Genomic DNA, 12,928 nt, shown 5'->3' on the forward strand with positions numbered 1-12,928 from the left:
AGGAGGAGGTGGTGGTGGTGGGTAGAAAGCGAACGAGCCTGGGAGAGGGGAGGGTGGTAGGGGTGAGTGTGAGGGTGGATGCGGTTGAGGCGAAGGAGGGGAAGGGTTCATCCTTTGCAAGGGAGGAGGTGATCGTTGGGTGGGAAGGGAGGAGTCAGACGCGACCTTAGGAGATTCGGCTGTCTTGTTTTTTGGGTACATTTATTTATTCGAGGAGCAGCTTTGATAGATATCAGAGATCTTCTCTCGCAAGACAGAGCTATACTTTCTCTTCTCTTTCCCTTTGAGAAAACGCGAGCGGAGAGGAGGAGGTCCTCGTCGCTGCCCTCTTTGGGTGAGCTCGACTCTTTCCCTTCCCTTCTCTCCTTCTCCTCTTCTCGCTCCCTGCCTCTCAGACTCTCCCTCATCTCCCCCGGTACCCCTCTCCCGCATCCTACCGCACCTGAGTTTGAGCTTCGTTTAAAAAACATATAAATCGTCGTTCCTCCCTCCTTCGTGTCCCTTCGTCCCTCGTCTCTACCAAACCGCCCGCTTGACCCCCGGGATCTTTCCTCGGTTGGCGTCCAGACGGAATTGGATCTGTAGAGCAGAACGCGAAAGGACGAGTTAGTGGTGAGAGGATGTTGGTGAGTGGGTGGGTGGGAGGAAAGTAGAGGAAGAAGGAAGGAAGGAGGAGGTAGGAGGAGGAAAACAGAGGAACGAACCCTCGACAGCTTGAACTCGGAGTTGATTCCTTGAAATCGAACGAAAAGAAACGAGAGAACCAAAAGAGCATACAAGTCAGTTTCACTCACGAATCAACTCCTGCCTCCGCTCCCAAGCTCCAAGTTCGCTCCTCCTCCCCTCCTCCCTCCCTCCCACCCCTCCCTCCCATAACCCCCAAACCCCTTCTCTCACTCACCTCTCGCCTTCCCCGTCTTGATACACGTATTCTTCACCTCTGTCGGCGTACACTTCTTGGGCAACCTATGCAGCGCCTGTTGAGCTCTCGTTCGGATCGTATCCGGCAACGTCTCGTTCCTCGCGACGAAGAGGTACGCTCGTCGGATGACTTCGGCACGTTCAAACAGTTGACGGCGCTTCATGTCTCGGATGGTGATGTTGCGGAGGGCAACTCGACCTGGTTGGGAGGGAGAGGGAGGGTGGTGGGAGGGAAGGAAAGAAGGGAGGGAGAGTGAGTGAGCTTTTGGGAGGAGAAGGGAGAGAAGAAGGAGGAGGAGGCAGAAGGGAGGAGGTTGGAAACGAACCGTTCTGGTACATCGTTCCTAGAGCTTGAGTGATGAACATGGCGGGCGGAGAAGAAGAAGAAAGAGAGTGGGTCCGAGGTTTAAGAGGCGATGCTGGACGTTAGAGAGGAAGCAGGAAGGAGAAGGAGAGACGTTGACCTCGAATCGAGAGACGGAGACAGATTCGAAGTCCACGAGCTCGCTCTTCCTTCTTCTCTTCTCTCCTCCCACACCCACCAACCCCTTTCCCTTCTTTTCTCTTTTTCACTTTCTCTCTAGTCATGGTGAGTAGATCCGATCTGCTGGAAGATTTGTGAAGAGCGTTAGGAGAGAAGAGACGGCCTGACTGACAGCTCTCCTTCGTCCTCCATCTCCACGTCCTTCCCCTTTCCTCCCCTTCCTCTCCTTCGAAACGAACCGAACCGAACCTCCAGTTCCGAAACTCATACGATTCCGACAGTACAACTTTCTCGCCACAGGGAAGGTACGTCCAGCTTTCACTCTTTCTGTCTCGTGCGATGGAGGGAGGGCAGAGAGATGAGCTTTTGCCCTCTCTCGAAGCTGAAAGCTGAACCGACCGACGCTTCTCTCTTTACAGACTCCATCAGGTCAGTGTCTCTTTCTCGCGCCTTTATATAGATTGGTGGCGAAGTGCTGATGTCTCTGTTGGGTTCTTTTACAGGTCGAATACGCTCTTGAGGCTGTCAAGCAGGGATCAGCAGCGGTTGGGTTGAGGTCCAAGACCCACGCTATCTTGCTCGCTCTCAAGGTCAGTAGCACATTCTTTCCGTCTTGTGTACAGCTGGGATGGACTGCTGGGGAAGCTGGAGAGTGCTTAGAGAGTAGAAGCGGCTCCGAGGAGGTTGAGGGAGAAGGGGAGTCGAACGAGAAGGAGGGGGAGGAGGAAGGGAAGGAGGACAAGCGCCTCGACGTGGACCTCACCTCCTCTCCATCTCTCTTCTCTCGAGACGAGAGCTCTTCGCTTCTTTCGGGTTCTACATCGCCTCTAGATCAGAGCTCGCATCAACCTCCTTTCGCGTCTCTCGAGATTCTCCACTCTTCCCAAACCCGCCTCCTCCCCTCTCCCAGCTCGAAACGAAACCTCGCTGACCTCGCACCTCCTTCCCTCCCTCTTCCTCTCTCCCACAGCGATCAACAGGAGAGCTCGCCGCCTACCAGCAGAAGATGTTCCGAATAGACGATCACGTTGGAATCGCCATCGCCGGTCTCACCTCAGATGCTAGGGTTCTCTCGTACGTTTCCAACATCTCTCCCTCCCTTCTCCTTCCTCTCGAGCTCGAACGAGAGCGGAGAGATCTCCTTCCTTGGGCTGACCTCGTTCTTCGTGTCCTCGGTTTTCCGTATCTTTTCTGTAGCAACTTCATGCGACAACAGGCTATGTCCTCCAAGATGCTGCTGGATCGACCGATCCCGGTGAACAGGATCGTGGGAGCTATCTCGGACAGTGAGTGCGAGCTCAACTCTTTTCCTTCCTTCCCCTTCTCCCTTCGACTCGCGACGAACCCAACTGCTCAAGCTCTGCCCTGAGTTCCTCTGTTCAGAGTGAGCACGTCCTTTCTTCGATAGGTTTTTTACTGACCCTCTTTCTTTCCTCTCTTCGTCTCTCTCTCTCCCTCGCGTCCGTCTCGTCTCCCTTTCCCTTCCCTCCTCTCAGAGGCTCAGGTCAACACCCAGATCTACGGTCGACGTCCCTACGGAGTTGGATTCTTGGTGATTGGATCGGATGTGAGTACCAAAACGTTTCCATCTCATCTCATCTTCCTTCGTTCCTTCCCCGAGTCCGTTTCGTTTCGTTCGAGTCTCGAGCTGAACCCTCCTTCCTCGCCTCTTGCTTTTCCTAAGGACCTCGGACCGCACCTGTACGAGTTCTCGCCCGCAGGAAACTCGTTTGAATACTACGCCATGTCCATCGGAGCTCGATCCCAATCGGCAAAGACCTACCTCGAGAAGGAGTACCTTTCGTTCCCGGATGGTTTGTCGTTTCCTTCTCCCTCTCTCTTCCTCCAAACACCGCCCAACTAAACCTCTCCTCCTTTCTCTCCCTCTCCCCTTCTTCTCCTGTTTGTCCTCCCAACCCAACCCAACCCAACCCAACCCCCTACCAGCCACCCTCCCCGAACTCATCCACCACGGCCTCCTCGCGCTCCGCGAAACCCTCCAGCAGGACAAGGACCTCACCCCTCTCAACACCTCCATCGGCATCGTCGGTCCCGTCTGCGAGGAGGAGCCCATCCCTTCCCAGCCGGCTAAGGGAGCGTTCAGGATCGTGGAGGGGGAGGGAGTGAAGGTGTTTTTGGAGAGGTTGCCGGAGAAGACGGGAGGCGGGTTGGCGAATAGACCGTTCCAGGAGGAGGCTGCTGCTGCTGCTGCGCCGGTGGGAGGAGGGGAGGGAGGGGATGTGGCGATGCAGGAGTAGAGAGAGGAGGGAGGGAGGAGGATTCGGATGCGTTTTTCGCCTTTTTTTTGGCGTTTTGAACGGGCTCGACCTGAGAGAGAGAGAGAGAAAAGAAAGAGGAGACTTGGAGCGCAAAAACTGAGAGTTCTGTCTTCACTCACCATGAAAGTATGTTGCGGAACGGGATCGATCGATTGACGAGAGAGGCAGGGCGGCGAAAGACGCGTCCAGAGAGAGTAGAAACGGTTGGTTAAGGCAGAGGCTGCTTCCTTTTTTGGGTTTTCGTTTTGAAACAATGTCGGCTTCGAAGATTACCTATAGCTCGCTCTGGCTGGAACTCCCTGTCGGGCAACTTCAGGAGACTTCCTTAATCGATCGAGATGGTGAGACGATGCGACTCGTTTTGTCTTCCGTCTTCGTTTCGTCGAGAATGCCGTAGACTACAGGAGCCCCGATGAGGAGGAAGAGAGGGAGTTTTGAGCGGTCTACGTCTGGACGGTCCTTCGGCCCTTCGGTTTTGGAGAGGAAAGTCGTGAACGCGTGAGTTGAACCGATTCGCTTTTGGACTCGACGCGTCTTTCTTCCAAGGCCCTCTCTCTCTCTCGACTCAAATTTCACCTCTTCTACAACTACATCGACAGCTTCGTATTTCATCCCCGACCAAGAAAAAGTCGGAAAACTCCCCCGACCAGTTTGGCTTCGCAGGCCAGGCTCCTCTGAACTCTCGACGACCGCGTGAGTTCAATCGAACCTTCAGATCTCTCCTTCAAGAAGATGGACGCTGAGCTCGTTCGAACCTGTATTTACAAGCCTATCCGAAATTTTCTTCTTTCGACTCGTCTCTGACGGGCTAGGTTTTGATTTTGAGCTCTGTGTGCTCGAGCTTCAACATCTCTCGAACGAACGAAAACGTCATGAAAGAGGTAGAGAGCAGATCTAGGAAACACCACAAGCCCAAACGAGAAAAGGAACCAAAGCTACCCTCCTTCTCTTAATCAAGCCTTCTTCGCGTTCCTGCCCTTCTCCGCCGCGGCACTTCTCGTCCTCCCCTTCTTGGCCTTCAACCCCACCCCAGGCTTCTTCTTCCCTCCCTTCCCACCCATTCCTCCATCCAACTTGACCCTCTCCTTCATCCCACCTCCTCCCGGCGCAGCAGCTCCACTCCTCTCCAACGCCGTCCTAGCCTTCTTCTTCGCCACCCTCCTCGCCATCCTCTCCGCGTCCGCTCCTTTGACGACCTTCCTCTCCTCCTTGGACAGATCCTTGATCGTCTCTCCCAACAGAGGGTTTCCTTTCGGGACGACGATCTTGACGGGAGGGAGGTGAGGAGCTCGGGAACGGGAGGAGAAGGGAGCGAAGGATTCCGGGATGGAGCCGGTCGGGAGGACGGAGTTGGGAGGGACGATGGGGAGGGAGGAGGAGGAGGGAGCGGTGACTTTGGGTTTGGCAGGGAGGGATTTGCATCGTTGGACTCGGAGGGTTCGTTTGCCGTATTTGAGCTTGGATTCTTCGAGGACGAGGATTTCGTCGACGGATTCTCGGTCCTGGGGAGGGAGGGAAGAGAAAGAAAGAAAGAAAGAAAGAAAACGACGCGTCGTCGAGAGTCAGCCTCTCTTTCTTCTCGTCCCTCCCTCCTTCGAACCTCCCCTTCGAACCCCAGAAGACACGAAAACCCGAAGAAACACTCACCTTCAGAGCAACGTACGCGAACCCTTTCCCCAACCCAGTCGCCCTATCCCTCACGATCCTCACGTTCGTCACCCACCTCGCCTCGCCTCCTTCCACCTCCGGCTTCGCCTTCCCCCTCTCCTTCTCCACCAACCCTTCAAAGAACAACCTCACCTCCTCCTCCTTCGCCGCAAACTCCAAGTTGCCCACAAACACACTCCTCTTCGGATCCGTCCCTGCGACCCAGAGCGTCGAGGTCGCTCGAGCGGTCGAAGCGGTCGAAGCAGCTTGACGGACCTGGTCGACTCGGATGGTGCGGCCTTGGAAGGTCGTTCCGTTGCAGTGCTGGGCGCAGAGGGTGGCGGCTTCGTGAGGAGGGAGGATCGGGGGGACGTTGGAGGAGCGGGTCGGGGAAGGGTAGGAGAAGACGATGTAGGCGTTGACGTGGTCGGAGCCGGGGTGGAACTGGATCAAGGGAAACGACGAGAAAATCGAGTCAGTCTCTAGAACTGACGACTGAGGCGAAAGCTCGACGAGCAACGGAAACGGAGACGTTCGACTCACATCCTTCTTGATGAACGCAACCTTCCTCTTCTCCCCAGGGGTCAAGTAACTCTTCCCTCGATCCATCTCTGCCTCCCCACCTTTCCCAACGCCTCCTTCTTTACTGATCATGATCTCCTCCCTCCACGACTTTGTCCTCTCCTTCTGTCGCGCCTTCGCTCGGTTCTCCTCCTCCTTCGCGTCCTGCGCGGGAAGTTCCTCGGTCGGTTTCGAGAAGGCGACGGAGCGGAACCGGGTGGATTCGATCTTGGCCAGAGGGATGGAGGCGAGGAGGTGGGCGTGGAGGAGGTGGAGGAAGGGCTGCCGTAAAGGAAAGGAAGAGAGAGAAGGCGTGAGTGGGGAAAGAAAAGAAAGGAGAGGAGAGAGCGGAGACGAACCTTGCTCTTCGCAACTTCAACTCCCAAGTTGCCAACGAAAATCGTTCGACCGTCCCTCTCGTCTCGAGTCTCTCCCTCGGGAACGAAAGGCTTGGCCTTGACCTTCTTCTGCTTGACGGGTTTCGCTCCAGGGAGCAACGACTCGTGAACGGGCAGGGCTGAAGTCGAAGCTTCTCCTCCTCCCTCTTCCTCCTCCTCCTCATCGTCCGAATCAGGACCCATGCTTCCCTCGTCGTCGTCAGACTCCTCTCCAGCAGCAGCGACAGGGAGAGCCATCCTCTTCTCGACCTTGGGAGCGGGAGCCTCGACTTTAGCCTTCTTCTTGTTCTCGTACGCTTCCTCGAGGTCTCCTTCGTCGTCCTCGTCGTCGTCGGAAGGAGCTTCAGCGGAAGCGGCAGCTTTGGCGGCTGCGATTCCTTGGGAGAGTTTTCCTACTTGATCACGTTTGCGTTTGGCGAGAGCGTTGGTAGGGAGGGTCGTAGGTCGAGGTCGAGCGGGTTGAGGAGTGGGGACGGGGAGAGCTTTGTAGACGGCCTGGAGAGCGAAAGAAGGACGCAAAATAACGAGGAGAAGGAAGAAGAAAGTCAGTAACGAGTAGAGAGAGAAGCTCGAGAAAGAGCAGTGAAAGTCGAGGAAGAGCTGTGGGAAAGCTTGAAAGAAGGAGGGAGGGAGGGAAGGAAGTTGAGCTCACCGAAGTCTTGAACAAATCATCCAACTCTTGATCAATCACTACAGCAGCAGCAGGCTCAGCTCCTTGGGTAGCAGTAGCAGCAGCAGCAGCGGGGGCCTTCTCTTTCTTGGATTTCTTGGACTTCTTGTCTCCTCCAGCAGCGGAAGCAGGGAGGGAAGGAGCAGCGACGACGGGTGCAGGTTTGGACGAAGAGGACGACGAGGGTTCCTCAACCGACTTGGGTGTGGAAGATTTGACCTTCTTGTCCTTCTTGGTGGAGTCCTTGGGCATGGCCGAAGGGTAGAGGGAGAGGTGGGAAAAGGGGGAAAAGAGGAGTTGATGGTTGGGAGGGGGGAGAAAGAAGAAGGGAAGCTGTCGGGGAGAATTTGGGTCAGTTTCGAAGCTCACCCCTTCCTTCCTTTTTCTTGCTTTCTCGTTTGATTACAAGAGTTGGTTAGGAAGGGTGTAAGTGAAACTACGCGGATGGCGACTTACAGAAGCCCCAGCTTTCCCCCTCCTTCTCAGTCTCTTGCTTTCGATTGCCCTCAAACCACGACCTCACCTTCCCAACACCTCCCTTCTCTTCTTCTTCTTCTTCTTCTCTTCTCGTTAGACTGGTTCATGTTCTCATAGAGACGTCCTCGCCTTGAATGTCCTCCTCCTCGCCTTCCCACCTCCAACCTTCTTCGGCAGCAACCCTTCGCTCTCCTCCTCCCACGGTTTCGACACCTCTCCTCTACGTCCCTTCTCGCTCCAAAGAACGACTGAATCGAGGAATGGACAGATCGTTGATCCAGAAACTGTTGGATCCGGCGGTTAGGAACTACCTTAGTGAGTTGTACAGAGAAGGAAGGAAGAGAAAGAAGGGGGAGTCTGACGATTTCCTTTGAGCTCGTTTCCTGTTCTTTCTTTCTCAGCTGGGATCGCTCTCATTCTCGCTGTGGTATCGCTATGGACAATTTCTTCTTTCATCACATCTGTGAGTTCATAATCTCCGACGTCTTTCTATCGAAAACTCTGGCTGATTTCGGCTTTGGTTTCGTCGTTAAAAACAGGACCTCTTTGGTGAGCTCGTCGTCCCCTCGCGGCTCTCTTCCCTTCTTATCGTGCGACCTCACTCTCCCTCTCCCTCTGACTCTCCTTCTCTTCGATCTTTTTTTTGTTCTATTAGCTGGAGGTTACAACAAACCCTTCCTGGTCACCTACCTCAACACCTCCGCTTTCTCGCTCTACCTCATCCCCTTCTTCTACAAGCGACACTTCCCTTCAACCTCCTCCTCCTCTCCCGATCCTCCTCCTCCAACCAACTCGTACGAGCCTCTCCCAACCCACGACCGCGACTTGTCCACCACGACGCAACAATCTCAACGGAGAGAACGTCGCTCCATGTCGAGGAGGAGTTTATCTCCTATAGCAACCTTGCACATGCCTCTCAGCCACGCTGGGATGCTCCCTTCGGATGGACCCGACGTCGAGAGGTTGAGCGAGAGGGAGACCGCAGGGCTGGCGCTCATGTTCTGTGGGTTTTGGTTCGTGGCGAACTGGAGCGTGAATGCTAGTTTAGGTGAGTTTGTTTGGTTCACTCTGTTTCGGAAGAAGAGAGAGAGAGAGAGAGAGAGCTGATCGTTCGGTTTGCGATTTCTCAAGAATGGACCTCCGTTGGATCCTCGTTCGTCCCCTTCTCTCCTTCTTTCGACGCGTCTTCGTCCTCCAAAGCTCACCCTTCCTCCTCCTCATCGTTTACCTCCCAGAACCATCCTCGCCAGCATGTCCGGCTTCTTCACCCTCGGAATCGGTCGTCTCTTCCACGTCGAAACCTTCACCAAATCCAAACTCGTCGCCGTCACCATCTCCTTCACCGGCGTCATCCTCGTCTCCCTCGCCGATCATTTCTCTACCACCATCTTGCATCCGTCCCCTTCCAAACCGATCCCTACCCTCGACAACAACACCTTGCCCTACACGCCGTCGGACGGGGCGTGGTCGCCGTCGAGCTACCTCCTCCTCCCCGAGGGAGCGACGCCTTCCATGCGGATCTGGGGGGACTCGTTGGCTCTGTTGTCGGCCTTCTTTTACGCGGCGTATGTGGTGCTGTTGAAGGTGAAGATCGGGGAGGAGACGAGGATCAACATGCAGTTGTTTTTCGCGTGAGTCCTTTTCCCCGTTCGCTTCCCTTTCTTCCCTCTTCCAGTCTCCTCACCCCTCCTCACCCTCCTCCAACACCCCTTTACTAAACTCCCTCCTCTCTCTCCTTCCTTCCCCCACCATCTCTAAACTTCATCGACGTTCCTTTCTCTCTCTCTCTCCCAGCTTCGTCGGCCTCTTCAACTTCCTCCTCCTCTGGCCCGTCGGACTCGTCCTGCACTTCTTGGGTTGGGAAACGTTGGAACTCCCCGTGGGCAAGGCCGCTTGGTTGACGATGGCGTTCAACATGGGGATCACGTTGATCAGCGATTACATCTACGTTATTGCGGTGAGTAGAACCCTTCGTTTTCGTCGAAGCTCGACGTTCGGTTTCGTTTTCGACGCGTCCGAACTGACTGACTCGTTTTATTTCTTTTCTCCTCCCTCGTCCGTTCGTTCGTCTCGTCTCGTTTTTTTTTTTTTGGCTCGTTCGCAGATGCTCAAAACAACTCCCCTAGGTTCGTTCGTTCTCTCCACCTTCCCTGTTCTTCCTTTCTCTTCCCTCAAAACTAACCCTCCTCCCCCTCCCCCTCCCCTCCCCTCTCAAAAACAGTCGTAACCATAGGTCTCTCCCTAACGATCCCCTTTGCCGTCCTCGGCGATTTCGTCCGAGGCACCTCCACCGGTGGTCTCCAATCCATCGCCGGTGCGATCCTCGTGCTCGTTTCCTTCTCGGCGATGGGGTTCGAAGGAGCGGCGGAGGTGGAGGAGGAGGAGGAGAGGTTGGGAGCTGCGGGGATAGGACCGAGGGGGAGGAGGAGGAGTGGAGGGGAGAGAGGAGGGGGGAGTAGGAGGGAGGTCGAACCTAGGGGGGTTGTTTAAGAGGGGGTTGAGGGTTGGTTGGTTGAAGAGATTTTAGTTTGTTTTTTGTGTTCGTTTTGGATGTGACGCTTGCTTGATGCTTATTAGTACTGGGGGAAGGACAAGAAGAAGAAAGCGGAGAAGAGCTTCAGCGTGCGAAAACGACAGGAGGGAGGGACGCGTCGGTCGTTCCTCGTTCGTCTCACAACGCGAGTTTCTCCTTCTAGGTTGAGAAGAGTGCTTCGGGAAGAGGAGCACTGGAGAGGCGAGGCGAGATCGAAGAGCTCGGATGATTGCTTTCGAGAGGGGAAAAAAGGAAGGGCTCGACGTCGCGTCGAAAGCTCATCGAATCTCGTCTCGTCCATCCCTTCCTCGCCCACCCTCGAAGCTCCACCAAGTCCAAGCCCCACCTCAATCCGAAAAGGTAGGCGTTATGGTTTTGAACGAACGAGGGGAGAGTACTGAGCGAGGGTAAAGAAGGCGAACGAGGACGTCAGGACCCGCGTACTCGAGACGCGACGGCGAAGAGCCAGACGAAGGAAAGCGACGATGAAGATGGTGGGAGAGCGAGCTTACGATCAAGTAGAGGAAGAGTTGTTAGACGTACTGCTGAGAGAAGCGAGGCGAGGGTCAGCGATGAGGAAGACGAGAAAGGCAGGAAGAGAGGCGACTCACGCTTCCCGACTCGACGAGGATGGTGATTCGAGGTAAGAGGAGTGACTTCGCGACGTGTCCGAGAAGTTCTTTCCTCTCCTCCTCGCTCAACCCGTGAACAACAACGTCCTGTAACTGTGATAGACCCCCTACAGACTCGTCGCCGCGAACGTTCAAGTCGTCCTTTATCCACGTAAGGACTTCGTCGTTGGATTCTGTAAAGTGGTACAAGATGCGAAGTCCGTAGGCCTTTATAGGACGTGGGATCCAGTTGTTAGGCTTCAACAGAGGGTTCGTGAAGAAAGCATCGACGAAGACCAACCGTCGAAGGCGCGTCCAACGGGAGAGGCAGGCCCAGAGGCAAGACATCTCTCCTCCAGGAACCCCTTCGAGCTGAAATTCGACGGGATCGAAAAAAGAGTAGATTTGAGTTGGAGAATAATCTCTGGGAAGCACGACCGTGAGGGAGTGGAGGGTAAGACGGCCAGGAGTGGAGGAGGAGGGGAGGCAGAGACGGTGAGGATCGATCGAGGGGTCGTCGCCCTCGTCCTCTTCTTCCTCTTCTTCCTCTTCGTTGTAAGGGTTGAAGGGATCTCCCTTGACGTCAACGTAGGTGATGGAATGAACGAGGGATAGGTCGAGCCATGGTTCGAGTTCTGGATGTCTCTTCTCGGCCTTGAAAGGAAGGAGGATGGAAAGAGGGGAGGAAGGTCAGCTCGATCCGATGGAGCTAGCTCTGCTTCCCTGCCTCCTCCTCAATCCTTTCTGGAAGTCTCAAGACAGAGACGAGTAATACGACTACTTACGACGAGTGTGAGGAACTTGGTCAACCCGTCAGGTCCTTCGAAGGTGATGTGGCGGTAGAGGAGAGGGGAGGAGAGCTGGAGGAAGGCGAGGGAGAGGGTGGAGGTCTTTGCGAGCGTAGGCTGGTCGCAGAACTTGAGGATTTCCTTCTTGACTTCGATAGGGAGGAAGGGAAAAGGAGAGGCCGAGGAAGTAGACATAGCGGAGAGAGATTTCGAGGTTTCGAGGTTGTTGTGGACGGGAGGAAGGAAGAAAGAAGGGAGAGAGGTTCGAGCTCGCCAACAGCTCTCTTCCTCCTTCCCCTCTGACATCGATCTCGGTCCCTTTCCTTTCTTCACCGTCGCAGTCTCTTATTTACCATGTCGGGCGTAACTCGTACAGCTCTTGGCTGGGGGATCCAACGTGAGTGCCTAGGATCAAGGAGAGGCTTCTGAAACGAGCAAGATCGAGCTCACCATCTTCCCCTCCTCCTTTCCCGTCCTCATCCTTTCAGTTCAGACCATGCCTCTTCTCCTGGGTGAATCGCTATCTTCCCCTACTTCAAGAGATGATCCCTGACCCCTTCTCTGTTCCCTCTCCTGCCGTTGGTACTTAGCCATCGATGCTCACGAAGCCAGCGAACCAGCTCGTCTCTTCTTCTCCCTCCTCCGTCTTCGAGCTCGCTCCTCAACCCTCGTCTTGACCCCTCCCTCCTCCATTCATCGAGCCACCATCGCCTCCCTACCTATCGAGCTCGTCGATGAGATCCTCGCGTGTCTCCATCGAAAACTTCGTCGCCGAGCGAGAATGGATCTCATCAAGAAGGAAGGGAAGTGCCCGTGTGGAAGTCGGTCAAGCAAATCGTTTCCTCATACCTGTGGAATCGATTGCCCCTCTTGGATCGAGTGCTGCCGGGAGCCTCGCAGCCTCGACGATCCCGATCACGAAAGATTCCAATCGTTCGAAGACCACCTCAACGGCGTCCACGACTCGAAGGTGAGTCCTCCTCCCTTGCCGCTGTCTGTTTTGTTTTCCCCTCCCTGATCGCTGAGGCGCTGAACCTCCCTTTCTTCCATCTCTACCTTAGATCAAAAGTGCCGCCAGCAGCTTCGGCTTGGACGTCCTCGAGTTTCCAACCGTCTCTCGTCCCTACAGAGAAGAGGATCCAGGGTTCCTCCTCGACACGATCATCGGCATGCCATTCCTCCTTCCCTCTCCTCCTCCATCCACGATTCCCCTTACATCGCGCCTTGAGTACGATGAGGATTCGCCCGAAGTATCTCAAGTGATCTCCATCTCCCCGAGACAACTCCTCCTTACGGACGAGGAACGACGTCGATTCAGGAGGTTCACTCGAGCTCTTCGTCTCGTTCCGAGCAACGACGAGGAGGTCGATGCGGAGTGCTTCAAACCTTCGTTGAATCGGCTCGGGGAGGGCGCGATGGGAAGGGAGAGGCGGGAGGGGATGAAGGAGGAGGAGAAGGGAGATGGGGCGGAACGCGTCGTCGATTTGAGATTGGGTTCAGGGAAGACGACGTTGGAACCTAGGTTGCTGTTGATTCATGCGTGCAACACTTTCTTTTGA

General features: G+C 55.2%; 6 protein-coding genes across 6 annotated transcripts; 3 read left to right on the top strand and 3 right to left on the bottom strand.

The window, feature by feature from the left end:
- Nucleotides 1-196: 196 nt before the first annotated feature.
- MRP2 (mitochondrial 37S ribosomal protein uS14m MRP2) lies at nucleotides 197-1,441 on the bottom strand. The gene is made up of 3 exons (XM_076639409.1): nucleotides 902-1,441; nucleotides 705-733; nucleotides 197-579 (listed from the first exon to the last, which is right to left on the bottom strand). The coding sequence occupies exons 1-3, from the start codon at nucleotides 1,083-1,085 to the stop codon at nucleotides 517-519; spliced, it is 276 nt and encodes a 91-aa protein (XP_076498828.1). The 5' UTR covers nucleotides 1,086-1,441; the 3' UTR covers nucleotides 197-516.
- Nucleotides 1,442-3,723, top strand: PRE5 (proteasome core particle subunit alpha 6). The gene is made up of 9 exons (XM_076639410.1): nucleotides 1,442-1,510; nucleotides 1,661-1,710; nucleotides 1,825-1,834; nucleotides 1,909-1,995; nucleotides 2,376-2,479; nucleotides 2,603-2,691; nucleotides 2,902-2,972; nucleotides 3,090-3,219; nucleotides 3,353-3,723. The coding sequence occupies exons 1-9, from the start codon at nucleotides 1,508-1,510 to the stop codon at nucleotides 3,661-3,663; spliced, it is 855 nt and encodes a 284-aa protein (XP_076498829.1). The 5' UTR covers nucleotides 1,442-1,507; the 3' UTR covers nucleotides 3,664-3,723.
- A 914-nt stretch (nucleotides 3,724-4,637) lies between these two features.
- NOP12 (rRNA-processing protein NOP12) lies at nucleotides 4,638-6,473 on the bottom strand (the record flags this gene model as incomplete). The annotated part of the gene is made up of 4 exons (XM_076637313.1): nucleotides 4,638-5,186; nucleotides 5,332-5,775; nucleotides 5,875-6,174; nucleotides 6,252-6,473. 4 exons carry the CDS (start codon nucleotides 6,471-6,473, stop codon nucleotides 4,638-4,640), a joined length of 1,515 nt encoding a protein of 504 aa, XP_076498830.1.
- Nucleotides 6,474-7,464: 991 nt separating this feature from the next.
- Nucleotides 7,465-10,239, top strand: BDY24DRAFT_359690 (DMT family transporter). Its single transcript, XM_076637855.1, has 9 exons — nucleotides 7,465-7,752; nucleotides 7,839-7,900; nucleotides 7,977-7,986; nucleotides 8,093-8,485; nucleotides 8,569-8,590; nucleotides 8,673-9,068; nucleotides 9,232-9,394; nucleotides 9,542-9,563; nucleotides 9,659-10,239. Exons 1-9 carry the CDS (start codon nucleotides 7,572-7,574, stop codon nucleotides 9,925-9,927), a joined length of 1,518 nt encoding a protein of 505 aa, XP_076498831.1. The 5' UTR covers nucleotides 7,465-7,571; the 3' UTR covers nucleotides 9,928-10,239.
- Nucleotides 10,240-11,218: 979 nt separating this feature from the next.
- Nucleotides 11,219-11,569, bottom strand: BDY24DRAFT_381836 (uncharacterized protein; the record flags this gene model as incomplete). Its single annotated transcript, XM_076639411.1, has 1 exon — nucleotides 11,219-11,569. A coding segment is annotated over exon 1 (243 nt), but the record flags the coding sequence as incomplete, so codon positions are not given.
- A 154-nt stretch (nucleotides 11,570-11,723) lies between these two features.
- BDY24DRAFT_381841 (uncharacterized protein) lies at nucleotides 11,724-12,836 on the top strand (the record flags this gene model as incomplete). The annotated part of the gene is made up of 3 exons (XM_076639412.1): nucleotides 11,724-11,766; nucleotides 11,858-11,881; nucleotides 11,960-12,836. The coding sequence occupies 3 exons, from the start codon at nucleotides 11,724-11,726 to the stop codon at nucleotides 12,385-12,387; spliced, it is 495 nt and encodes a 164-aa protein (XP_076498833.1). The 3' UTR covers nucleotides 12,388-12,836.
- Nucleotides 12,837-12,928: the final 92 nt, after the last annotated feature.

The sequence above is a fragment of the Mrakia frigida genome (assembly GCF_051309035.1).
Source record: "Mrakia frigida strain ATCC 22029 unplaced genomic scaffold BDY24scaffold_7, whole genome shotgun sequence".
NCBI classification, from domain to species: domain Eukaryota; kingdom Fungi; phylum Basidiomycota; class Tremellomycetes; order Cystofilobasidiales; family Mrakiaceae; genus Mrakia; species Mrakia frigida.